The following is a 25,914-nucleotide window of genomic DNA, read 5'->3' as shown; positions in this document are numbered from 1 at the left end:
ACACTATACTTAACACTAGGAACCCTCGGTAAACATGCAGCACCACATCAGTAGGTCCCCATAAAACCTCATTAATCATTATTACATGTTAATTGTTAGATACTAGAATAGAATAGGCTTTTTAGATTATGTACTTTTTTTTTTAGATGTTTCATTTTTTTCATTAGGAATCATTACATTAGCCATACACGAATAGCTCCCTAATACTTTCAAAACTTGCTCGCGCGACATGAAAATTTTCAGCCTCAAGTCTTAAGTGTATAGTTTAAAAATAAAAGCTATAAATCAGGTTTAGACCAAAATATATAATTCATTCGCCTTAAGGCTTATTCTTAATGCTAGGCTTAGACTTTATTTTAGAAAAAAAAACAATAGAGTTAGGCTTAGGCTTAGATATGACGTCAGGTCTAAGGTTTAGACTTTATAAAAATAGTTAGGGCTAGGATTAGGCTTAGTCTTGACGTCAGGTCTAAGAATTTAGTTTAGAAAAATAATTAGAATTATTTAATTTGCTTTAAGGCTTATTCTTATCGCTAGGCTTAGACTTTATTTTAGAAAAAAAAACAATAGAGTTAGGCTTAGGCTTAGACTTGACGTAAGGGCTAAGGTTTAGACTTTATAAAAATAGTTAGGGCTAGGATTAGGCTTAGTCTTGACGTCAGGTCTAAGAATTTAGTTTAGAAAAATAATTAGAATTATTTAATTTGCTTTAAGGCTTATTCTTATCGCTAGGCTTAGACTTTATTTTAGAAAAAAAAACAATAGAGTTAGGCTTAGGCTTAGACTTGACGTAAGGGCTAAGGTTTAGACTTTATAAAAATAGTTAGGGCTAGGATTAGGCTTAGTCTTGACGTCAGGTCTAAGAATTTAGTTTAGAAAAATAATTAGAATTATTTAATTTGCTTTAAGGCTTATTCTTATCGCTAGGCTTAGACTTTATTTTAGAAAAAAAAACAATAGAGTTAGGCTTAGGCTTAGACTTGACGTAAGGGCTAAGGTTTAGACTTTATAAAAATAGTTAGGGCTAGGATTAGGCTTAGTCTTGACGTCAGGTCTAAGAATTTAGTTTAGAAAAATTATTAGAATTATTTAATTTGCTTTAAGGCTTATTCTTATCGCTAGGCTTAGACTTTATTTTAGAAAAAAAAACAATAGAGTTAGGCTTAGGCTTAGACTTGACGTAAGGGCTAAGGTTTAGACTTTATAAAAATAGTTAGGGCTAGGATTAGGCTTAGTCTTGACGTCAGGTCTAAGAATTTAGTTTAGAAAAATAATTAGAATTATTTAATTTGCTTTAAGGCTTATTCTTATCGCTAGGCTTAGACTTTATTTTAGAAAAAAAAACAATAGAGTTAGGCTTAGGCTTAGACTTGACGTAAGGGCTAAGGTTTAGACTTTATAAAAATAGTTAGGGCTAGGATTAGGCTTAGTCTTGACGTCAGGTCTAAGAATTTAGTTTAGAAAAATAATTAGAATTATTTAATTTGCTTTAAGGCTTATTCTTATCGCTAGGCTTAGACTTTATTTTAGAAAAAAAACAATAGAGTTAGGCTTAGGCTTAGACTTGACGTAAGGGCTAAGGTTTAGACTTTATAAAAATAGTTAGGGCTAGGATTAGGCTTAGTCTTGACGTCAGGTCTAAGAATTTAGTTTAGAAAAATAATTAGAATTATTTAATTTGCTTTAAGGCTTATTCTTATCGCTAGGCTTAGACTTTATTTTAGAAAAAAAACAATAGAGTTAGGCTTAGGCTTAGACTTGACGTAAGGGCTAAGGTTTAGACTTTATAAAAATAGTTAGGGCTAGGATTAGGCTTAGTCTTGACGTCAGGTCTAAGAATTTAGTTTAGAAAAATAATTAGAATTATTTAATTTGCTTTAAGGCTTATTCTTATCGCTAGGCTTAGACTTTATTTTAGAAAAAAAAACAATAGAGTTAGGCTTAGGCTTAGACTTGACGTAAGGGCTAAGGTTTAGACTTTATAAAAATAGTTAGGGCTAGGATTAGGCTTAGTCTTGACGTCAGGTCTAAGAATTTAGTTTAGAAAAATAATTAGAATTATTTAATTTGCTTTAAGGCTTATTCTTATCGCTAGGCTTAGACTTTATTTTAGAAAAAAAAACAATAGAGTTAGGCTTAGGCTTAGACTTGACGTAAGGGCTAAGGTTTAGACTTTATAAAAATAGTTAGGGCTAGGATTAGGCTTAGTCTTGACGTCAGGTCTAAGAATTTAGTTTAGAAAAATAATTAGAATTATTTAATTTGCTTTAAGGCTTATTCTTATCGCTAGGCTTAGACTTTATTTTAGAAAAAAAAACAATAGAGTTAGGCTTAGGCTTAGACTTGACGTAAGGGCTAAGGTTTAGACTTTATAAAAATAGTTAGGGCTAGGATTAGGCTTAGTCTTGACGTCAGGTCTAAGAATTTAGTTTAGAAAAATAATTAGAATTATTTAATTTGCTTCAAGGCTTATTCTTATCGCTAGGCTTAGACTTTATTTTAGAAAAAAAACAATAGAGTTAGGCTTAGGCTTAGACTTGACGTAAGGGCTAAGGTTTAGACTTTAGAAAAATAGTTAGGGCTAGGATTAGGCTTAGTCTTGACGTCAGGTCTAAGAGTTTAGTTTACAAAAATAATTACAATTATTTTATTCGCTTCAAGGCTTAATCTTATCGCTAGGCTTAGACTTTATTTTAGAAAAAAAAACAATAGAGTTAGGCTTAGGCTTAGACTTGACGTAAGGGCTAAGGTTTAGACTTTATAAAAATAGTTAGGGCTAGGATTAGGCTTAGTCTTGACGTCAGGTCTAAGAATTTAGTTTAGAAAAATAATTAGAATTATTTAATTTGCTTCAAGGCTTATTCTTGTCGCTAGGCTTAGACTTTATTTTAGAAAAAAAAAACAATAGAGTTAGGCTTAGGCTTAGACTTGACGTAAGGGCTAAGGTTTAGACTTTATAAAAATAGTTAGGGCTAGGATTAGGCTTAGTCTTGACGTCAGGTCTAAGAGATTAGTTTTCAAAAATAATTAGAATTTTTAATTCGCTTTCAAACTTATTCTTAACGCTAGGCTTAGACCTTTTTTTAGAAAAAAAAATCGCACCTTCTGAAGTACCTACATGTATTTGTGATGCCCTGTGAGTAAACGTCTATGTCTCGAAGAGTTTGCCTCCCTTCCGTTATTACAATACTTTGACAAATCTTTTAATTAAATTGGCCCGTCGGCCGAATAAATCTGAGCATCATTGGTCTCCTGTCTAAACTCCATTGTTCCTCTAGAGCAGGGGTTCTCAACCTGTGGGTCGCGACCCCTTTGAGGGTCGATTGACGATTTGCCAGGGGTCGCATAAGACCTTCGAAAAAAAATGGATTGTTATTGTGTACTCTACTATTGCTGTGTGTGTGTGCGGGGGGATGGTAAAAAGGGGTCGCCGAGCCTAAAAGGATGAGAACCGCTGCTCTTGAGCACGAGCCCAATCGCACCTTCTGAAGTAACTTGAAAGGCGGTGTGCAGGCAGGGTTAGAACAATACTGTTATAACCTCGCCATGCACACCACCATCCAAGATAGTGCAGAAAGAAGGTGCGCACTATCAGTGACCAGACAGAAAGGATGTTGACATTAGTGGAGAGAGAATGATTTCCGCCCAAGTGGGAGATGATGTAAAGATGCCGTGCTCAAGACTTGTTGTTCTGCATGTATTTGTGATGCCCTGTGAGTAGACGTCTGTGTCTCGTTGAGTTTGCCTCCCTTCCTTTATTACAATACTTTGACAAATCTTTTAATAATGTAGATAAAACTTTAAGGTCCTTTAAAAAAAAAAATTAGTGCTAATTAACTACTTGGAGGTTCGCGCTACATCTCTTAAGTCAGACAGATGCTACAGACGGATTGGGGGGATGGGGAACACGACGCACTCTCACCGACAGATCATATCACACACACTTACATGTACACTCACAAAGACAACAAACCAGCTTCCTGTTTCAAACAGCTCAAACGAACACGCTACAGTACAATACACTTTTCACTAGTTATTCACGTAGGTCCGTAAAATAAAACCCACATTATTCGTTAGACCCATTATTACATGTTAAGTTTTAAGTACTAGAATAGAATAGGCTTTTTAGATTATGTACTTTTTTTTTTTTTTTAGATGTTTCATTTTTTCGTTAGGAATCATTACATTAGCCATACACGAATAGCTCCCTAATACTTACAAGACTTGCTTGCGCGACCTGAAAACTTTAGGGAATTTTTAAAATACGAAGCACCCTCACCGATAGACCACATCACATCGTCACACCTATACCATGCACTGCCACCAAAAACAAGCATCCTGTTACAAACGCCCGCAACAGCACACTATACTTAACACTAGGAACCCTCGGTAAACATGCAGCACCACAACAGTAGGTCCCCATAAAACCTCATTAATCATTATTACATGTTAATTGTTAGGTGCTAGAATAGAATAGGCTTTTTAGATTATGTACTTTTTTTTTTTAGATGTTTCATTTTTTTCATTAGGAATCATTACATTAGCCATACACGAATAGCTCCCTAATACTTTCAAAACTTGCACGCGCGACATGAAAATTTTCAGCCTGAAGTCCTAAGTGTATAGTTTAAAATTAAAAGCTATAAATCAGGTTTAGACCAAAGTATATAATTCATTCGCCTTAAGGCTCAAGTCCTAAGTGTATAGTTTAAAAATAAAAGCTATAAATCAGGTTTAGACCAAAATATATAATTCATTCGCCTTAAGGCTCAAGTCCTAAGTGTATTGTTTAAAAATAAAAGCTATAAATCAGGTTTAGACCAAAATATATAATTCATTCTCCTTAAGGCTTATTCTTAATGCTAGGCTTAGACTTTATTTTAGAAAAACAATAGAGTTAGGCTTAGGCTTAGATATGACGTCAGGTCTAAGGTTTAGACTTTATTTTAGAAAAATAGGTAGGGCTAGGATTAGGCTTAGACTTGACGTCAGGTCTAAGGTTTAGACTTTATTTTAGAAAAATAGGTAGGGCTAGGATTAGGCTTAGACTTGACGTCAGGTCTAAGGTTTAGACTTTATTTTAGAAAAATAGGTAGGGCTAGGATTAGGCTTAGACTTGACGTCAGGTCTAAGGTTTAGACTTTATTTTAGAAAAATAGGTAGGGCTAGGCTTAGGCTTAGACTTGACGTCAGGTCTAAGGTTTAGACTTTATTTTAGAAAAATAGGTAGGGCTAGGCTTAGGCTTAGACTTGACGTCAGGTCTAAGGTTTAGACTTTTAGAAAAATAGGTAGGGCTAGGCTTAGGCTTAGACTTGACGTCAGGTCTAAGGTTTAGACTTTATTTTAGAAAAATAGGTAGGGCTAGGCTTAGGCTTAGTCTTGACGTCAGGTCTAAGGTTTAGACTTTATTTTAGAAAAATAGGTAGGGCTAGGCTTAGGCTTAGACTTGACGTCAGGTCTAAGGTTTAGACTTTATTTTAGAAAAATAGGTAGGGCTAGGCTTAGGCTTAGACTTGACGTCAGGTCTAAGGTTTAGACTTTTAGAAAAATAGGTAGGGCTAGGATTAGGCTTAGACTTGACGTCAGGTCTAAGGTTTAGACTTTATTTTAGAAAAATAGGTAGGGCTAGGATTAGGCTTAGACATGACGTCAGGTCTAAGGTTTAGACTTTATTTTAGAAAAATAGGTAGGGCTAGGATTAGGCTTAGACTTGACGTCAGGTCTAAGGTTTAGACTTTATTTTAGAAAAATAGGTAGGGCTAGGCTTAGGCTTAGACTTGACGTCAGGTCTAAGGTTTAGACTTTATTTTAGAAAAATAGGTAGGGCTAGGATTAGGCTTAGACTTGACGTCAGGTCTAAGGTTTAGACTTTATTTTAGAAAAATAGGTAGGGCTAGGATTAGGCTTAGACTTGACGTCAGGTCTAAGGTTTAGACTTTATTTTAGAAAAATAGGTAGGGCTAGGCTTAGGCTTAGACTTGACGTCAGGTCTAAGGTTTAGACTTTATTTTAGAAAAATAGGTAGGGCTAGGCTTAGGCTTAGACTTGACGTCAGGTCTAAGGTTTAGACTTTTAGAAAAATAGGTAGGGCTAGGCTTAGGCTTAGACTTGACGTCAGGTCTAAGGTTTAGACTTTATTTTAGAAAAATAGGTAGGGCTAGGCTTAGGCTTAGTCTTGACGTCAGGTCTAAGGTTTAGACTTTATTTTAGAAAAATAGGTAGGGCTAGGCTTAGGCTTAGACTTGACGTCAGGTCTAAGGTTTAGACTTTATTTTAGAAAAATAGGTAGGGCTAGGCTTAGGCTTAGACTTGACGTCAGGTCTAAGGTTTAGACTTTTAGAAAAATAGGTAGGGCTAGGATTAGGCTTAGACTTGACGTCAGGTCTAAGGTTTAGACTTTATTTTAGAAAAATAGGTAGGGCTAGGATTAGGCTTAGACATGACGTCAGGTCTAAGGTTTAGACTTTATTTTAGAAAAATAGGTAGGGCTAGGATTAGGCTTAGACTTGACGTCAGGTCTAAGGTTTAGACTTTATTTTAGAAAAATAGGTAGGGCTAGGCTTAGGCTTAGACTTGACGTCAGGTCTAAGGTTTAGACTTTATTTTAGAAAAATAGGTAGGGCTAGGATTAGGCTTAGACTTGACGTCAGGTCTAAGGTTTAGACTTTATTGTAGAAAAATAGGTAGGGCTAGGATTAGGCTTAGACTTGACGTCAGGTCTAAGGTTTAGACTTTATTGTAGAAAAATAGGTAGGGCTAGGATTAGGCTTAGACTTGATGTCAGGTCTAAGGTTTAGACTTTATTGTAGAAAAATAGGTAGGGCTAGGCTTAGGCTTAGACTTGACGTCAGGTCTAAGGTTTATACTTTATTTTAGAAAAATAGTTAGGGCTAGGATTAGGCTTAGTCTTGACGTCAGGTCTAAGGTTTAGACTTTAGAAAAATAGGTAGGGCTAGGATTAGGCTTAGTCTTGACGTCAGGTCTAAGAGTTTAGTTTACAAAAAGAGTAAGAATTATTTAATTCGGCTTAAGGCGTATTCTTACGCTAGGCTAATTACGCCAATTAACTAACACCAGACTCACTCATGATTTAAATGCGAAAGGTTTATATCAGGTGCAGAATATCCAATCATTTTATTATTATTTTTTTTTGTGATGGTAAAATCATAAAATCCTGACCCAAAGGGGGATTTTAGATTATTTTTTTTTTAGTTCTAGAATCGTTTTAGCTTTTTTTATGAATATTTGACTCAAGCAGGTTCCCAAATGGGGTTTGATTTTTGTTACTTATGTTGCCAGCAGCATTTAGGAGTCTATATTTTTAATGTTTTCTAGGCAGTGATATATTAAAACTTAAAAATATTTCAGAGGTGTGAGCGTGACAAACCAAAGCCTGTCGCTAACATTAAATGGGGGACATTTTATTATATGGTGGCATATAGGCACAACCATAAAGTACTTTTAAATAATTTTCTTTATAAATGTAATTCAAGTTTTAGATTAGCTTTTCGGTTGATGAATTCGATTAACGCTTAAAAGCAATTAGTTACTGGTAATTAATTGTTTTAGACCATCAAGGGAAATCAATCCTTAATTATTTACAGATACAACTAAATATCTCGCATTTTTACCCTAAGATAACTGTACACGTTAGTCCTGAACTCATTCTCGTATCAACCCTAACCCTAACTTTTAAAAAAATATTTATTGTATATAAATTAAAAAAAAAATAATCAGTTAGTCAATTAATTATGATCATTAATTATTTTGTTAGATAAAAAAGGAAAATAACATCTACATTATTGAGAGATGTAGCTGCGTGGAATTATTTCCAACAGATAATGTTGTTTTTTTTAAATATTTTTTTAATTTCGCTTTTTTTTTCTTTTTTCTATTTAGTTTACAGCAGTATCTTTCAATATGTCCTTCTTGACCTTTTTTTTTTTTTTCAAAAATCTTTTCCCACGTTCTTTTTTCTTTTCTTTTAATTTTCAAAAACGTTTTTCTTTTGGTTTCTTCCTTACAGCGCCTCCACATTTCTCCTCTTTCTCTCTCTTCTTTTTCTATATTATTATATTTTTTTATTGTTTTTAGAATTAACGCGGATTATGAAGATCGTAAGCTTAAACAAAGTTGAGATTCTTGAGAGTGCTGCGTGGTCGCGTTGTATGCACGCTGGACTGTCGATCTGTTGTCTCAAAGGTCCCGGGTTCATACCCTGACCCGCTGCAATCCCCCCTCCCCCCCCCCCCCCACCCGCGTCGTTCTACGGGAGGTATGGACTGGGAGGTAGATTATCTTCAACTCTAAAGGCACATCCGAAACATGTAAAACATTTACCAAAAAATGTTATCGGGAAAATCCGAGGTTGTCTTTTGCAAACCAAGCAAAAAAGATGTAACTCAATAGGAATGAGAGAGATATTCGGTTAGAGTAACAAGCATATTTTACCTGATTTAATATTGTGATTGCTTTATCTGTTGTTTTAGGCTGATCAAGCGAAATTAATAAAAATTTCTTGTTACTTTTTTTCTAAATGTTGTCTCCCCTTCGTAAACTTATTTTAATCAGTACGTAACTATGCAGAAGCATGTCAGAACTGGGTGAGATAATTTTTTTTTTGTTTTTTTTTTGGCGCACCGTCTGGGGTCTCGCATTGCACATTAAAAAAAAAAAGTGATATCGTGAAAAACACTGGCAACTTCCTGGACCGCAGGAGATTGATTCTGAGTTCAGAGCCGTGGAGCGTGGTTGCTCATAGTTACAGAGATATGCCAGTTTGGAGTGTAGGGATGTCAGTACTTGGCACACAATTGAATTCAAACATTTTTCAAAGCGATCTGAATTCGGTTAAAGCTAAGCGGTCTCACGTGAATGTAGACAATACATTCAAATCTTTAAGGGGACACTATCATGTTCGCAGCCTCAATAAGTAATTATACACCATGATTTTTCTGAACAGGCCAATGAGAAAGGCGTAACGCCTGGGTGCACTTTAAAACTTGCGAAATGAAATGTTAGGGCGTGGCAAAATTTGAAAAGATTTTCCTACAATGGACCTCATTCACCAATCGTAAACAAACAACATTTAGCCACGTGGTGCTCTATCTCTTCTATATAATTTACGATCTCATGTTTAATTCATTATGGTTGTCACGTGATCGTTTTTTTCATTGTTTTATCAATAAGATCACGTGACTAAATGTTGTTTGTTTACGATTTTGTTAAATGGGGTCCATTGTTTCCGTTGTAAATAAAGACAAAAACTACAAATAATGTATTTAGGGAGAAGCTAAATTTAAACTGAGACTGAAATTTAATAAATTTTTGACGACCTCCCGTTTATTGTCATTATTATACACGCTAGTGGCACCATCATTTCCCCCCCCCTCCCACCCCCGATACTATTAGTCCACACGCTATAAGTGGTCAGGAGCAGTATCCCGTGCTTAGACCGCCACTCTAGCTAATCCGGTCACTGTTGACGGCCCCCTTTGTGGAACGGCGTGGCGGACTTTTTGGACTGGGGTGCGGGCTATTTATTCCATCCCTACCCCGAGTGAGATAAAAAAAAAAAAAAGCTCACACAGGGAATCCCGCAAGGGCCCTGGTTCGCTACTCGTACTTTGCCTATCTAGTTCCACTTCTAGACTTTTCCACGGAGGCGCCACGTTGAGGCGAAAGGTAGCTGGAATCCTCCAGCCAGAGGCACCATCATAGTCTCCCCTGCCAGTGGCACCATCATAGTCTCCCCTGCCAGTGGCACCATCATAGTCTCTCCTGCTAGAGGCACAATCATAGTCTCCCCTGCTAGATGCACCATCATTGTCTCCCCTGCCAATGGCACCATCATAGTCTCCCCTGCCAGTGGCACCATCATAGTCTCCCCTGCCAGTGGCACCATCATAGTCTTCCCTGCTAGAGGCACCATCATAGTCTTCCCTGCTAGAGGCACCATCATTGTCTCCCCTGCCAGTGGCACCATCATAGTCTCCCCTGCCAGTGGCACCATCATAGTCTCCCCTGCCAGTGGCACCATCATAGTCTCCCCTGCCAGTGGCACCATCATAGTCTTCCCTGCTAGAGGCACCATCATAGTCTTCCCTGCTAGAGGCACCATCATAGTCTTCCCTGCCAGTGGCACCATCATTGTCTCCCCTGCCAGTGGCACCATCATAGTCTCCCCTGCTAGAGGCACCATCATAGTCTCCCCTGCCAGTGGCACCATCATTGTCTCCCCTCCTCTGCTTGGTGCTCAGTGCTTCGCAATTCCAGGTATGCTTACTCCAGGGTCATTGGGATATTCCGAAGACCGAATAAAAAAAATTAAACATTAAAAACAAAATCTCGCTTTCCTTATGTTAGTGAAACAGCATCAATTATTTTGAATGAATCATGTCATTAATCTTTAACACACGTAGACAGGCTAACCAAATGTGTTCACTCGGAAATGTTCATTATTAAAAGTTCTTTTCTTTGTTTGATTTTCTTTTTGCTTAGCGAAACTTTTGATGTTTATAACATGCCCAGTGCGCTGTGGTAAGATCGGTTAGCTTATAAACAAAAAAAATTATATAAATCAAATAAGAACATAAAACTAAAAAACTAAACCTTGATTTGGCTAATAATTATATATATGCATCCTCTGTTTGTGACCCCTCAACTCAAGAAAATATAAAGAAACAAACACAAAATGGAGCAGTGAATAAATGAATATTCACATTTGACTAGAGTAACACCTTTAGTAAAATCACTAAATTTATTAAGCCTTCAGGATAGAAGACTTAAACGTAAAGTAGCAATTATACATAAAACACGGAACCATAATCTTCAAATACAAAAACAAAATCTAATAAATTACTCAGAATGACACACAAAAAAAGGCACATTCCTCGTCCCATATGCTAGGACAAATTTGTACAAATACTCCTTCTTCCCTAGTGCTATTAGAGCATGGAACGGGTTGCCTGAGCTAGCCAGGAAAACCAGTGACTTGGCAGAATTTAAGTCATTGGTTAATATGCATGACTAAATGCATGACGCAAAGGACATAATCATCTTCTTTTTTTTAACTCTCCGATGTGAAATTTTAACGCCGACTCTGCCACGAACTCAATGAAGAACAGAAAAACATTCTCATTTCAAAGGTGTATCCTGAGTGGTAGTGATAGACATGTGACCCGACTCTGATGATATTACATCCCCCCTCTTCCCCTCTCCCCCCCCCTTTTTTTTTTTCTTTTCTCTCTCTCTCTATTCTCTTTGTGCCTTATGGAATATGAGGCTGTGTTATCGCATTAGCTGCCCGGTCTGTTCGTGTCACGGATGACAACAGGGGCACGTCACTCTGCAGCTCAGTAACAACTCTTTCGGGTACAGTCCCTTAGTTCGATCACGTGTCCTATCAAAACGCATTTTTTTTTTTTTTTTATGTTTTGTCTATTGTTTCCCTTTCGCATTTTTGTGTCTGGAATTTTTCGCCATTTTATTATTGCATAGCTGATGCCGATATTAATATGGCTAGAAATAACGTGGGCGGGGATATTAGACGTGAGAGTCAGTTCGCTATCAGAATCCGACGCGTTCCCTTTTTTTTTCTTTCTATTTTTGGGATATAACCACGAAAGTAGAGTCTACATATGAAATTGACAATTAAAAAAAAAAGCTGTTTTTTTTTAAATCTTTTGTGTTATTTTATTAGGAAACTAATAATTGAGGCATATTTAAAAGCTTTGGATATTCGTGTGTGCGTGCGATTTAGTGGACATCAACTTGATTTAAAATATTTGACAATTACAATTCAATGTAAATGTTTGTTTAGGGCACTTATGGATTTCATGGACTCAATTGTTCGATTATATGTGTCAGTGCATGCACTTGTGATTGGGAAAAGTCAGTGTGCTGGCTACTCGATACTGATGTGAACATTTGACTTAGAAACCTCAAAACATCTAAATATGTTGCATATTGACCAAATAGACCTGGAAGGCATTTTGTTTTCTCTTTGACTTCATAAATTCATCAAGTTTTGAGAGATGTGTATATTGTTTGATGTAATCAGACAGTGCGGCCTACGTTTAGTGTAATCAGACATGAAGACTTGTATTTAGTGTAATCATACAGAATTACATGTATCAAGTGTAATCAGACATGATGACCTGCATTTAGTGTAATCAGACATGAAGACTTGTATTTAGTGTAATCATACAGAATTACATGCATCAAGTGTAATCAGACATGATGACCTGTATTTAGTGTAATCATACAGAATTACATGCATCAAGTGTAATCAGACATGATGATCTGCATTTAGTGTAATCAGACATGATGATCTGCATTTAGTGTAATCCTACAGAATTACATGCATCAAGTGTAATCAGACATGAAGACCTGCATTTAGTGTAATCCTACAGAATTACATGCATCAAGTGTAATCCTACAGAATTACATGCATCAAGTGTAATCCTACAGAATTACATGCATCAAGTGTAATCCTACAGAATTACATGCATCAAGTGTAATCAGACATGAAGACCTGCATTTAGTGTAATCATACAGAATTACATGCATCAAGTGTAATCATACAGAATTACATGCATCAAGTGTAATCAGACATGATGACCTGTATTTAGTGTAATCATACAGAATTACATGCATCAAGTGTAATCAGACACGATGATCTAAAGGTTGCAGCTGAATGAACACAGATGGACATGTGACGTTAAAAACCTATAACCTAGATCTACAATTAATTCAAAGCCTCTCTTTAAGCGTTGGTTAAATTCATCAACCGAAAAGCTAATCTAAAACTCTAACTAGATCTAGAAAACAAAAATAAAAACATGAAGTTAAAAGGCATCCACTATGAGCACATACAGATTATGATTTGAAGCCGACAGTTCACTATGCTTTCTGTGTGTGTGTCCCTTTCAACTCAGTGATGGCATGCCGCGAATCCAACTCTCTGTCACCTTGTGTCACGTGTTCAAACAAAGCGCACAGCAGGTAGTACACCCCTGGTGCACTTTGGTGCATCTTCCACACCTTTTTGTTTTTTCAATTCAGTAGGAATGAGTACATTATATTTGAAACGGGGTGGAGGGGGGGGGGGGGCTTTGCCATTATCCTCATAACCAATTCTTGTAATCAAATCATCTATCACGAATTTAATCCTTTTATCCCTTCGGTTAATCTCAAAGACTTTTTGTTGATATGATAACACACATTCCCATTGATTTCAGCCTCTTCATATTGTATATATTTTTTTAACCCTTAAAGTGCTGAGCTTTTTTTTTTTTTTTTTTTACAATTATACCAAAACCTGGATTTGCAATGCTAGTGTTTGGAGGCTAAACTACCACACGCGTCTAAAAAGTTAATATATATTGTTTAAAGGGTTAATATATATTGTTTACGTTTGATTCCCTCACACATTGACTTTGTTTATTCTTTTATAGATCTTTATTTAAATACATCAATTTTAACATTTATAGTAATAATAATAGTAATGGTGTAGGCTCAAGGCGCAGTGATAGCATTACATATATAAACATGAGAGCTAAAATGGCAAACTAATGTAATCATAAATAAACAAACCGATTTTTTTTTTCTGTCAAATTTTTAATTTTCTTGTATATTTACTTAAATTTTTAACAACTTATAAAGTATATGAAACAAACTTTACACAAAAAAAAAAACAAATAAATATAAGTCTGTACTTAATGCACCCGAGCAGACGTTGGTGATATCTTGACTCGTAACATTCTTATTAGTCACGTGATCGGTACTTAGCGTCTTGACTTGTTGTGTTTTTTTTTTCAGGTTGATTCTACTTTTTTAATTTCCTGAGTTTATGTTCAATTAAATTTTTCGATTCAAAGAAAATCAAACCAGCGTGTAAAAACAATTTCTGATATGGGAATTCTGTAATGCTATTAGTAATGTCTAGTTTTTCTAGTTCAAAGATTAAAGAACGTTGCAGAGTTGAATGCGGCCATGAAGACCCATCTGTGACCTACTTTTTTCGCCATGTTGATGCAGTCAAAGCTATAGTCTGCTCACCTCTAATTACTTTCTATTTTCGTTGTCTGAGCACGAAGATTGTCCATGTTTTCTGAACACAATGCATGATATTCTTTGTCCTAGTTGTCGTCTTGTCCTAGTTCTAGTTATACTCATGTCCTAGTTGTCCTCATGTTCTAGTTGTCTTCTTGTCCTAGTTCTAGTTATACTCATGTCCTATTTTTCATGTTGTAGTTGCCCCCATGTCCTAGTTGTCATATCGCAGTTGTCTTCATATCCTAGTAGTCCTCATGTCCTAGAAGTCCTCATATCCTAGTAGTCCTCATGTCCTAGTTTTGATTTCGTTGTTGCCCTTATGTTCTAGTAGTCCTCATGTCCCAGTTGTCCTCATGTCCTGTTTTCATATCGTAGTTGCCCTCATGTCCTTGTTGTCCTCAAGTCCTAGTAGTCCTCATGTATTCGTTACCCCCATGTTCTAGTTGTCATATAGTATTTGTCCTCGTGTCCTAGAAGTACTAATGTTCCTGGTAGTACTAATGTTCCTAGAAGTACTAATGTTCCTGGTAGTACTAATGTTCCTGGTAGTACTAATGTTCCTGGTAGTACTAATGTTCCTGGTAGTACTAATGTTCCTAGAAGTACTAATTTCCTGGTAGTACTAATGTTCCTAGAAGTACTAATGTACCTGGTAGTACTAATGTTCCTAGAAGTACTAATGTTCCTGGTAGTACTAATGTTCCTAGAAGTACTAATGTTCCTGGTAGTACTAATGTTCCTAGAAGTACTAATGTTCCTGGTAGTACTAATGTTCCTGGTAGTACTAATATTCCTAGAAGTACTAATTTCCTGGTAGTACTAATGTTCCTAGAAGTACTAATGTACCTGGTAGTACTAATGTTCCTAGAAGTACTAATGTTCCTGGTAGTACTAATGTTCCTAGAAGTACTAATGTTCCTGGTAGTACTAATGTTCCTAGAAGTACTAATGTTCCTAGTAGTACTAATGTTCCTAGAAGTACTAATGTTCCTAGTAGTACTAATGTTCCTGGTAGTACTAATGTTCCTGGTAGTACTAATGTTCCTGGTAGTACTAATGTTCCTAGTAGTACTAATGTTCCTAGAAGTACTAATGTTCCTGGTAGTACTAATGTTCCTGGTAGTACTAATGTTCCTGGTAGTACTAATGTTCCTGGTAGTACTAATGTTCCTAGAAGTACTAATGTTCCTAGTAGTACTAATGTTCCTAGAAGTACTAATGTTCCTAGTAGTACCAATGTTCCTGGTAGTACTAATGTTCCTGGTAGTACTAATGTTCCTGGTAGTACTAATGTTCCTAGTAGTACTAATGTTCCTAGTACGGTAGTACTAATGTCACTGTTAAATAAACTGTATCGTACAGCTAATACGTTTGTCCTTCATTGACTTTTCAGAGCCAGTTCCCCTTCAATAGGCCGGAGAAAGTCCTCGGACAGACGTGGCTCAGTCAGTACCAGCATGGCCAGCCCCAAGAGATTTGCCAAGGTCAAGAATCTGCTGGACGACAAGACTTACGTGGACATTCTGCACCAGAAGGCCATAGCGGTGAGTGGAAATTTCAATTGGAAATTTTGAAAGAAAAACTAAAACATTTCTCTTTTCTCTTTTTTTTTCTAGTTTTTAATCCCTAACCTCTCTCTCTTTTTCTCTGTCTCTTTTTCTTTCTATCTCTCTTTTTCTCTCTGTCTCTTTCTGTCTGTCTCTCTCTCTTTTTCTTTCTTCTCTTTTTTTTTTCTCTCTGTCCCTCTCTTTTTTTCTGTCTCCTTTTCTCTCTTTCTCTCTTTTTCTCGTTCTCTTTTTGTCCTTTCTTTCTTTCTTTCACTTTCTTACATTTTCTTTTTTTCTCTCTTTTCCCCTCTATTTATCCTTTTTATTTCTCTCTCCTTTTCTCTCTCTCTCTCTCTCTCTCTCTCTCTCTCTCTCTCGCGTTATCTCTCTTTCTCTCTATTTATTTCTCAAGATTAATCCTTGCTGATTTTTCATTATTTCTCCCTCCACCCCCAAACCATGTATCTGAGTGACCCACGATACAGTAACTCTTATGACCGCATATTTGTTTGTAACACCCTTTACTTCAATTAATCTTCAAAGAGGTCAAGAACTGACATCTTGAAACATATTCTTCTTCTTTCACTGGAGCTAAGGAAAGAAATTGCTAGACGCATTTTATATTTAACTTCATCACAGTTATCTGCTCTTTGTTTACGTCATCACTTTTTGAGATCCGGTTCACGTCAATAAAAGACAGACCGAGAGTAAAAGAAGGGAAAGCGATTTGAGGAAATGTGGGGGAAATACAATGGAGCCTAAAGAACACAAAAAAAAAACTTGAAAAGATTGAACGATTACAGTTATAAAATATAGAGTAAAAGAAGGGAAAGCGATTTGAGGAAATGTGGGGGAAATACAATGGAACCTAAAGAACAAAAAAAAAACTTGAAAAGATTGAACGATTACAGTTATAAAATATAGAGTAAAAGAAGGGAAAGCGATTTGAGGAAATGTGGGGGAAATACAATGGAACCTAAAGAACAAAAAAAAAAACTTGAAAAAGATTGAACGATTACAGTTATAAAATATAGAGTAAAAGAAGGGAAAGCGATTTGAGGAAATGTGGGGGAAATACAATGGAACCTAAAGAACACAAAAAAAAACTTGAAAAAGATTGAACGATTACAGTTATAAAATATAGAGTAAAAGAAGGGAAAGCGATTTGAGGAAATGTGGGGGAAATACAATGGAACCTAAAGAACAAAAAAAAAACTTGAAAAGATTGAACGATTACAGTTATAAAATATAGAGTAAAAGAAGGGAAAGCGATTTGAGGAAATGTGGGGGAAATACAATGGAACCTAAAGAACAAAAAAAAAACTTGAAAAAGATTGAACGATTACAGTTATAAAATATAGAGTAAAAGAAGGGAAAGCGATTTGAGGAAATGTGGGGGAAATACAATGGAACCTAAAGAACACAAAAAAAAACTTGAAAAAGATTGAACGATTACAGTTATAAAATATAGAGTAAAAGAAGGGAAAGCGATTTGAGGAAATGTGGGGGAAATACAATGGAACCTAAAGAACAAAAAAAAAACTTGAAAAGATTGAACGATTACAGTTATAAAATATAGAGTAAAAGAAGGGAAAGCGATTTGAGGAAATGTGGGGGAAATACAATGGAACCTAAAGAACAAAAAAAAAACTTGAAAAAGATTGAACGATTACAGTTATAAAATATAGAGTAAAAGAAGGGAAAGCGATTTGAGGAAATGTGGGGGAAATACAATGGAACCTAAAGAACACAAAAAAAAACTTGAAAAGATTGAACGATTACAGTTATAAAATATAGAGTAAAAGAAGGGAAAGCGATTTGAGGAAATGTGGGGGAAATACAATGGAACCTAAAGAACACAAAAAAAAAACTTGAAAAAGATTGAACGATTACAGTTATAAAATATAGAGTAAAAGAAGGGAAAGCGATTTGAGGAAATGTGGGGGAAATACAATGGAACCTAAAGAACACAAAAAAAAACTTGAAAAGATTGAACGATTACAGTTATAAAATATAGAGTAAAAGAAGGGAAAGCAATCTGGGGAAATGTAGGTGAAATACAATGGAACCTAAAAAAAAAAAAAAAACAACTTCAAAAAGATTGGAAGATAGCAGTTGCAGGATACTCAAATCAACAAATCAAATCAAATCTCATTGAGTTCATTAATTAAAATCTTCTATATACTATTGAATAATTTACTCACTGCTCTAAACCAGAGTTTAAAAACTTGTATCCTTTTGATCATCCAAAGAATCCAGGAAACGAAACAATATTTGATCTATAAAAGTTTGACTTTTTACATTACCTCTATTAACTCGTCCATTTGTGGAAACTTCAGGGTGGGTGAAATCTGGGTGGACACGGATCTCCAAAACGGCTCTAACGATTTTCCTAGAAATTTGACAGTTGCTGTACATCGTTTACAGGCGCGGTGGCTTGGTGGTAAAGCGCTTAGCTTCCGAACTGGGGGTCCCGGGTTCGAATCCTGGCGAAGAATTATTTTTTTTTAAATTCATGATCTTTGGGCGCCTCCGAGTCCACCCAGCTCTAATGACTTTGGTTGGGGAAAAGTGACCGTTGTGCTGCCCACATAACACCTTCGTCAACCGTGGGCCACAGAAACAGATGACCTTTACATCATCTGCCCCATAAATCGCAAGGTCTGAGAGGGCAACTTTTTACTTTGTTACATCGTTGGACCCACTGGGAACTCGAGTTTGACGGTTATGAATTTTCAACCAAAAAAAAAAAAAAAATTTAATTTGGCTAGAGAACTAGAAAATATTTACTTTGAACGGACTCTACGTCTTCGGGTATTTCCGCTTTTCATGAGCATTTGGCGCATTGTCTTCTAAACCTATATCTAAAGGCCCATCATTGGAAACTGATAAAGTCCAGTACATCTATACATTCGCTTAACCAGGATTCTTTGTCAGTGTGAGGGCGAGGGGGGGGGGGGAATGGGGGGGGGGTAAAAAATATTCTTTTTTTTTTGAAGCTAACATTCATTTGTTATTAAGAGAAAAACAATCGCTCTATAAACTGTATTAAGGAGGGTATTGTCTTCTTAACTCTTTCTCTCCTAACTGACGATACCAACGTTGATTCCACCAGAATGTGGTAAATAATTACGGAGAGAAAGAGTTAAGAAAAGCATTTTAATGTTTGTCTTGTTCTAAAATTAACTTAATTAACCTGGGGGGGGGGGGGTAAAAAATATTCTTTTTTTTTTTTGAAGCTAACATTCATTTGTTATTAAGAGAAAAACAATCGCTCTATAAACTGTATTAAGGAGGGTATTGTCTTCTTAACTCTTTCTCTCCTAACTGACGATACCAACGTTGATTCCACCAGAATGTGGTAAATAATTACGGAGAGAAAGAGTTAAGAAAAGCATTTTAATGTTTGTCTTGTTCTAAAATTAACTTCAATTCGAACACACAGATGACATAATTACCCCCCTTCGACATAGGATAGACCGCTTAACCGCCGTTATAGAGCGCGAAGAAATATAGCGCGCTCTAATTTGACAGTGGTCTGTCATTTTCTCCTGTTATTTAATAGGGTCAGCGCAGCGGTCACTTCCATTTGATCACTCTTTGGCCGAGTAGCTAATGCGACATCAACCAGCGGGATGAAAAAGTTATCTGACTTTTTTTTGACTTAGACAAGAACAGTAACTCGGAACACTTGTTGGATTTAGCAGACGAGATTCAGCTCGTGAGAGCAGCGCGCGCTGAGCTTTGACCCTTGCCACGTTCCCTTCGTCTCGTGGTGTGAGCGAGCACTGTCTGTCAATCTAATTAGACTTGTATATCTGTCTGGCAAGGTCTTGGCTAGTGACTGGACTTTGACTTTGTTTTATAAGTATGCGTATGGAACATGTTGGCCAAGTGGTAAAGTGCTTGGCTTCTAAGCACTGATTCACGAGTTCGAATCCCGGTAAAGGTTGCAGCTTTTGGACAGGACGACCTGCCATTTGTTGTGAGTTGGCAGTTGGTCGTTGTGCTGGCCACCTGGCACTCTCGTTAAATGTGAACCATTGGAACAGACGAGCTTTACATCATTCGGAAACACAATCAACACCTTGTACATATAATTCTTTTCTTCCTTTAAAGTATCTTATCTTATACAATACAGACGTTTCAAAAAAAAAAAAAAAAAAAAGACATTATTACGTGTATCCATCTTCTCTTATCTTATACAATACAGACATTCCTAAAACAAAAAAAACAAAAAAAAGAAATTATTAAATGTATCCATCTTATCATCTTATACAATACAGAAGTTCCAAAAAAAAAGACATTATTACGTGTATCCATCTTATCTTATACAATACAGACGTTTTAAAAAAATAGACATTATTATCTTATCTTATAAATTACAGACGTTACTTCAAAAAAGACTTTGATTTCGTCCTACGCATTTCCATGTGCAATCTAGTCATACATTCTAAAGAGGGACTTAAAACTCTGCTAAGTTATTGGTTGTCCTGAATTCTGTCAACCCGTTCCCTGCTCTGTTGGCACCTATAAAGAAGGAGAACATGTGCGACTATTTCCTAGCATGTGGAAGACGAAACATGTCTTTACGCTTTTTTTTTTTTTTGTGCACAAGCTTCAATGGGAATTCCCGCTTTTTTTTTGCACACGCACACGCTTCAATGGGAATTCCCGCACTCGACTCAAATGTTTCTTTGTTTTCATGACCAGCTTGTAAATATTCATGTTGCTTGATTACGTAATTTACCGTTATAAAAGGTCCCCCTTTCAGACCTTGTGGTCTATAGGGCAGATGATGCAAAGGTCATCTGTTTCTGTGGCCTGCGGTTAGCGAGGGTGTCATGTGGCCAGCACAACGACCAACCGCCGTTACTTTTCCCCAAATAACGTCAGGTACCCATTAGAGCTGGGCGGACTCGGAGGAAGATCCCGAAATTACAAAATCCAAGTCACCAGGATTTGAACCCCGGACCCCGGTTCGGAAGCCAAGCGCTTTACCGCTCAGCCAACGCGCCTCCTAATTAGCCTTTAGGTTCAAACTATTTATTTTTTAAAAGATTTTATTTGAATATTTCAGGCAGTTCCGTGCTCAAGTGACAGATGTATGGGCTCCCTCATGTCCCAGCAAGCTCACCGCCCTCCCGGGGCGCCGAGGACAACGGAGGAGCTGCTCCTGCACGCTAAAGATTTTATTGAGCAGTACTACACGTCAATCAAAAAGTGAGTGCCAGACGTACACGTGATGTTAGAGGACAAATACCACGTGATCGAATAAAACAAAGAAAAGCGTTTCTCAATTCCTAAACGTTTGAAGCTAGACCTACCATTCGTAGCCCAAAACATACTTTTCATTGTAACCATTTTTCTTTTACAGCTCCTCTATTTAGTTTGCAAATTTTTTATCAGTTCAAAAAAAAAACAAAAAAAAAAAAAACCTGGGCGGAAACGATTCTCGAAAACGGTTCTAACGATTTTCCTAGAAATTTTACAGTTAAGGTATGTCTCTGAAAAAACCTACCATACACTGAAATTTTGAAATCTTTTGTTTGACCGTGCTAATTGTTCAAAATATAATCATCTTAAAATTAAATTTGGCTTACGCTTTTTTTTTTTTTTGTTGCACACGGTTCAATGGGAATTCCCGCACTCGACTCAAATGTTTCTTTGTTTTTTAATAAGGAGTTGAACAAATAAAGAACATCTTGCGCACCGTCCTATGTAGAAAATGGGCTGGAATGTTATAGAGGATTTTGCAAGCTCGCTGAAAAGACTGCTCGCAACATTGAATCCTTACAAAAACTTTATAGAGTGCGAAATTATAGACCACTATCAGAATTCTAAAGGTGAAATAGAATTTTAGAAACTTAATTGTTATAACAAACTTGTTTTTATATTTTTAATATTAGTTGCCCTTGTCTGTCTTTGTTTCCTGTTATTCCAATGTTGGCTCAGAGTATAGCATTGAATAAACCTATAGATTTTTTTCACTAGTATCTAGGTTATTATTCGCAGTCGTTTTTACCATACCTTTACCTATCCCTTAGTCTGTTGGACCGTTGGGGGCACCAAGCAAGACTCGTCGACCGTCTTTCTCCATTCCTCCCTGTCTTTTGCCTTGTTTAGAACCTCTCTCAATGGCCACCCGTCCATTCTATATTGTTGTCCTCCCATCGCTTTTCTCTTTTCTGCCTCTTCTTCTTTCTCCTGGTACTGTTCGCTGGAGGATGGTCTTTGCGAGCCCTGGAGATCTTGTAATATGGCTATATCTAAGTCGTTACTGAATGGTTAAAAAAAAAAGACTTCCAACAAAAATAGTATGTTGCGTGTTAGAAATAAAACCCCTTGGCAAATTGCAATCTTGCTGCCGAATTGGGTTAGGAATATTAATGACAACGCGACAACTGGGGCAGGAAATGGCAAATTTGTAGCAATCATATTTTAATAAACCTTTCTTTCTCCCCCCATCCCCCCGAATACTCAGTTGCCGGTACGGTAAAACCATTAATTAACAACGCTCTTTCGTATGAAGCGTTATGATGGCGGAAGAATACATGATACCTGCGAACGATCGCGTGATGCACTATTTTTTTTCCCTTCTGTACGGCTAGGCCCTGCGAGAGGGTTACCGAGTACAAGCGATCGAAATAGCTAAGTTTCCATGTTGGTGTGTGTGTGTAGATGTGCGTGATGGGTGTGTGCCCATGCGTGCAGGATAGCGTGTGGCTGTGTCAGGGTTGATTAGATGCCCAGAGGGTGTGATCTTTTTACACACGGATGTTTTTCAATGAGTGAACAGCCACTGATGGAATTATAAAGAGCATCAGGGCCAACATTGGCAAATAACTTAATACAATTTTTATTTATTTTTTTTTGGTCTTTAAATTAAAAATGCAAGTGCAGTCAAGCAATAAAAGAATTTTTTTTATATATATAAAAATAAAGTCAATCATGGTTTGGGGCGCCTTATTTTGTGATGCGATTTTTTTGGTTTGTGGCGCCTTAGGCCATTTTTTTGGTTATTTTCCAGCTTTTGAAGCCCTAGACTGTTGAGTATATGTCTTAAACATTTCCCATCAGAAACTACAACCAAGTGAGCGACTTGTCAAGTATAATGTCAGTGTGATCTCGCTTAGTATTTAGATTGATCTAATGTGGACATTTGCCAAAAAGTGGACATTCGCCAAATAGTGGACATTTGCCAAATAGTGGACATTCGACAAATAGTGGATATTTGCCAAATAGTGGAATTCGACAAATAGTGGATATTCGCCAAATAGTGGACATTCGGCAAATAGTGGACCCTCGCCAAATAGTGGACATTCGCCAAATAGTGGACATTCGCCAAATACTCTGTCCCAATAACCACTGATGTAGCATTAAAAACTGTAATAATTTCTGTTTCATGGTCCCCCCCCCCACTCCCATCGTTTAGAAACGCCTTGCCCACTTGTTACGAAGTGTGTGTGTTTCTATGGTGACTGTGGGAAGAGGTTAGCGATTGGTTGCGATTGATGTAACCTAGTTGGCATTGACGTCATCTGGCCTTAGTTAGGGGGAGACGACTCCAGAACGTGAGACTGAAAGGTGATGTTGTTGTAGTGAGTTAGATTTTGTGAAAGAATAATATTACTAAAGTCTAGTACATTTAGTTCATTTTATCACAAGCTTTCTCCATCAAACACATAGTCACCAGCGTACGCATAAATAATGGCCCATATTCCACGCGTATAACTTTCATTTTAATAATAATTAATATAATGAAATTATTCTGTACTGTAACTTTTCCTGTAAGACATTTGGTTCATGTATTCTAAGATGAAGGCTAAATTTAGAAAGCCTTCAGGATAGAAGAGTTAAAATAAAGTAGCAATTATACATAAAACACTGAACCATAATATTCAAATACAAAAAGAAACTCTAATTAAATACTCAGAAAGACACAAAGATAAAGGCACATTCATTGATCCTAATGCTAGGACAAATTTGTACAAATGCTCCTTTTCCCCCTAGTGCCTGAGTCGGCCACGAAAAACAATGACTTCGCGGAATTTAAGTCATTGATTTACATGCGTGACTAGATTGACCTAGGAACACGCGTAGGACGTAATCATCTTATTTTTTTGAAGTAACGTCTGTAGTTTCATAAAATAAGACAGCAGAGATTTTGCTTGTAAATTGATGTTTTTGTTTCGTCGCTAGGAACAACACGCCTGCTCATTTTAAGAGAATCTCAGAAATCACAGACGCCGTGGAGAAATCTGGCACATACGAGTTGACCACTGCAGAACTGACTTTTGGCGCCAAACTTGGCTGGAGGAATGCTCCTCGCTGTATTGGCAGAATTCAATGGTCCAAGCTACAGGTAAATACGTAACTGGACAGATATTTATACAACGGAATATATATGAGATATGAAAATCAGAAAGGCCAATTATTTTCATTATAAAAACCTACACAAAACACACTGTTATTATGTGCTACAACAAGAGTTCATTAAAATGAATATTTTAAGTTGTTTTTATTAACTTGTAACAGGTGTTTGATGCCAGGCATATACTGACTGCTCGAGGCATGTACGAGGCCCTGTGTAACCACATCAAATACGGAACTAACAAAGGAAACCTCAGGTACCAATCCCATTGTCTATAAATGTTTTTTTAAAATACAATTTCAGATCTTATATCTATATCTACTAACTGTCCGATACAAGTTTGTACACGTTATTTCTCCCACAACTAATCTCAGATCAAAGTTAAAACCTAACACAGCTATTTATTGTACCAAACAAAACATGAATCAACTCAAAAAAAAAACAACTAACAAATTTTTTAATTAATTATTGGCAATTTTTTTTTTGGTATAGAAAAGGGAAAGAAATGCTTCTTATTCAGAGACGTGGCTGTTTATATGGATTTTTTCCTGTCATTACGTTTTGTAGACATTGCTCTCCCTCTTTCCATTCTCGTATCTAGTTGACATTATTGACATTTTACAAAATAGTCATTGTCGATGACTACACATGCATGAATCAATACAAAAATTTAATTTATTTTGTTTTAAATACCAGAAAGGGAGCTAAACCCTGCCATCTTGAGATATATGACATTAATTAGCGGTTCTTCCCATTATATAACCTTTTTTTTTTTTTTCTTTTTCTTGTTTTGGCGCTGCATTCTCGTGGTGTAAATCTCTATAGTTCATCTCACTAGTGTACACTATCTATATGACGTATTAAGTGGCTTGTTAAAGGGAAACTCCGATGGTTTTTCAAATTTGAGTTATGGACATATTTGAATTCTGCGTAGAAAGTTGTAATAGTATACATTTTTCCATTTTTTAATTTAAATGCTTAGAAACATTTATATTTAATAAACTAGACAGTAAATTCTTGACATGTAAAAAAAAACGGGGTTTTTAGGTTAGCCATACGTCACTTCTCTCAGCAATACTGAAAGGGAAACTATATTTGACCAATCGTGTCGCTTCATTCTTACAGTAGCTGTTAGGCTGTATGTCTTAGTGACGGCCTAGTCCAGAGCTATGGTATAGTTATATATAAATAGATAGATTTAAAAGCATTAGGACAACCAACTCAAGAAAAAAAAGTAACATTTTCGTCTAAGGCCCCTCCCTGTCCCAAGAAGTAAATAGATCGCAGATCTGACTGGTCAGTGTAAGGCTAGTCTAGACTACGTGTAGTCAGTCATGACAAGACAACCAAGCGATAGTGTTTGTTGTGTGTTGAGTGGTCAGGCGAAAAGATACACACTGCCGTGGTTAGTCAAGCATGTAAATCTCCTTTAACACGCATTTTTTTTCTTTGCTTACAAGATCTAGATCGAACTGCTTAGACCAGGGGTTCTCAACCTGTGGGGTCGCGACCCCCTTGGGGGTCGATTGACGATTTGGAAGGGGTCGCCTAAGACCATCAAAAATATGGATTGTTATTGTCTATTCTTCTATTGCTGTGGGGGGGGGGGTCGCGGCAGAGTTAGGGATTATAAAAAGGGGTCGCTGAGCATAAAAGGTTGAGAACCGCTGGCTTAGACGAGGATATATTTCTTTTACGAGAATATAAACGTTACTGTATGGTTTTCCGTTATAAAGTAATTCATCAGATTAAATTAATAGGCATTTGTGACGTCACGTAGAAAGCCGGTGAAAGTCTGACCGTTTTGGATGCGCAGGAAAATTATGTCAGAAAAACATCAATTACTAAGTTATTATTGCAAATAAAAGCAAAATAATGACACATTCATTATCTGTAAATCAAAACACATATTATATCAAAAAAATGTGACATAA

The 25,914-nt window shown here is 36.6% G+C and overlaps 1 protein-coding gene across 7 annotated transcripts in view; it reads left to right on the top strand.

Moving 5' to 3' along the window:
* LOC106079466 (nitric oxide synthase-like) overlaps window positions 1-25,914 on the top strand; it is a 229,719-nt gene that overhangs the window by 160,742 nt on the left and 43,063 nt on the right. For 6 of the 7 annotated variants that reach the window (XM_056005594.1, XM_056005595.1, XM_056005596.1 and 3 more), the window contains 4 exons: window positions 15,453-15,603; window positions 20,687-20,829; window positions 23,809-23,971; window positions 24,145-24,236. In XM_056005594.1, coding sequence (XP_055861569.1) covers window positions 15,453-15,603; window positions 20,687-20,829; window positions 23,809-23,971; window positions 24,145-24,236 — 549 coding nt within the window. Of the gene's footprint in view, window positions 1-3,412; window positions 3,714-15,452; window positions 15,604-20,686; window positions 20,830-23,808; window positions 23,972-24,144; window positions 24,237-25,914 lie in introns of those variants that run through there. The other variant, XM_056005600.1, reaches the window with a different exon arrangement.

The sequence above is a fragment of the Biomphalaria glabrata genome, chromosome 12 (assembly GCF_947242115.1).
Source record: "Biomphalaria glabrata chromosome 12, xgBioGlab47.1, whole genome shotgun sequence".
NCBI classification, from domain to species: Eukaryota; Metazoa; Mollusca; class Gastropoda; family Planorbidae; genus Biomphalaria; species Biomphalaria glabrata.
The sequence above is the reverse complement of the archived record's forward strand: the minus strand, read 5'-3'. Positions and strand labels throughout refer to the sequence as shown.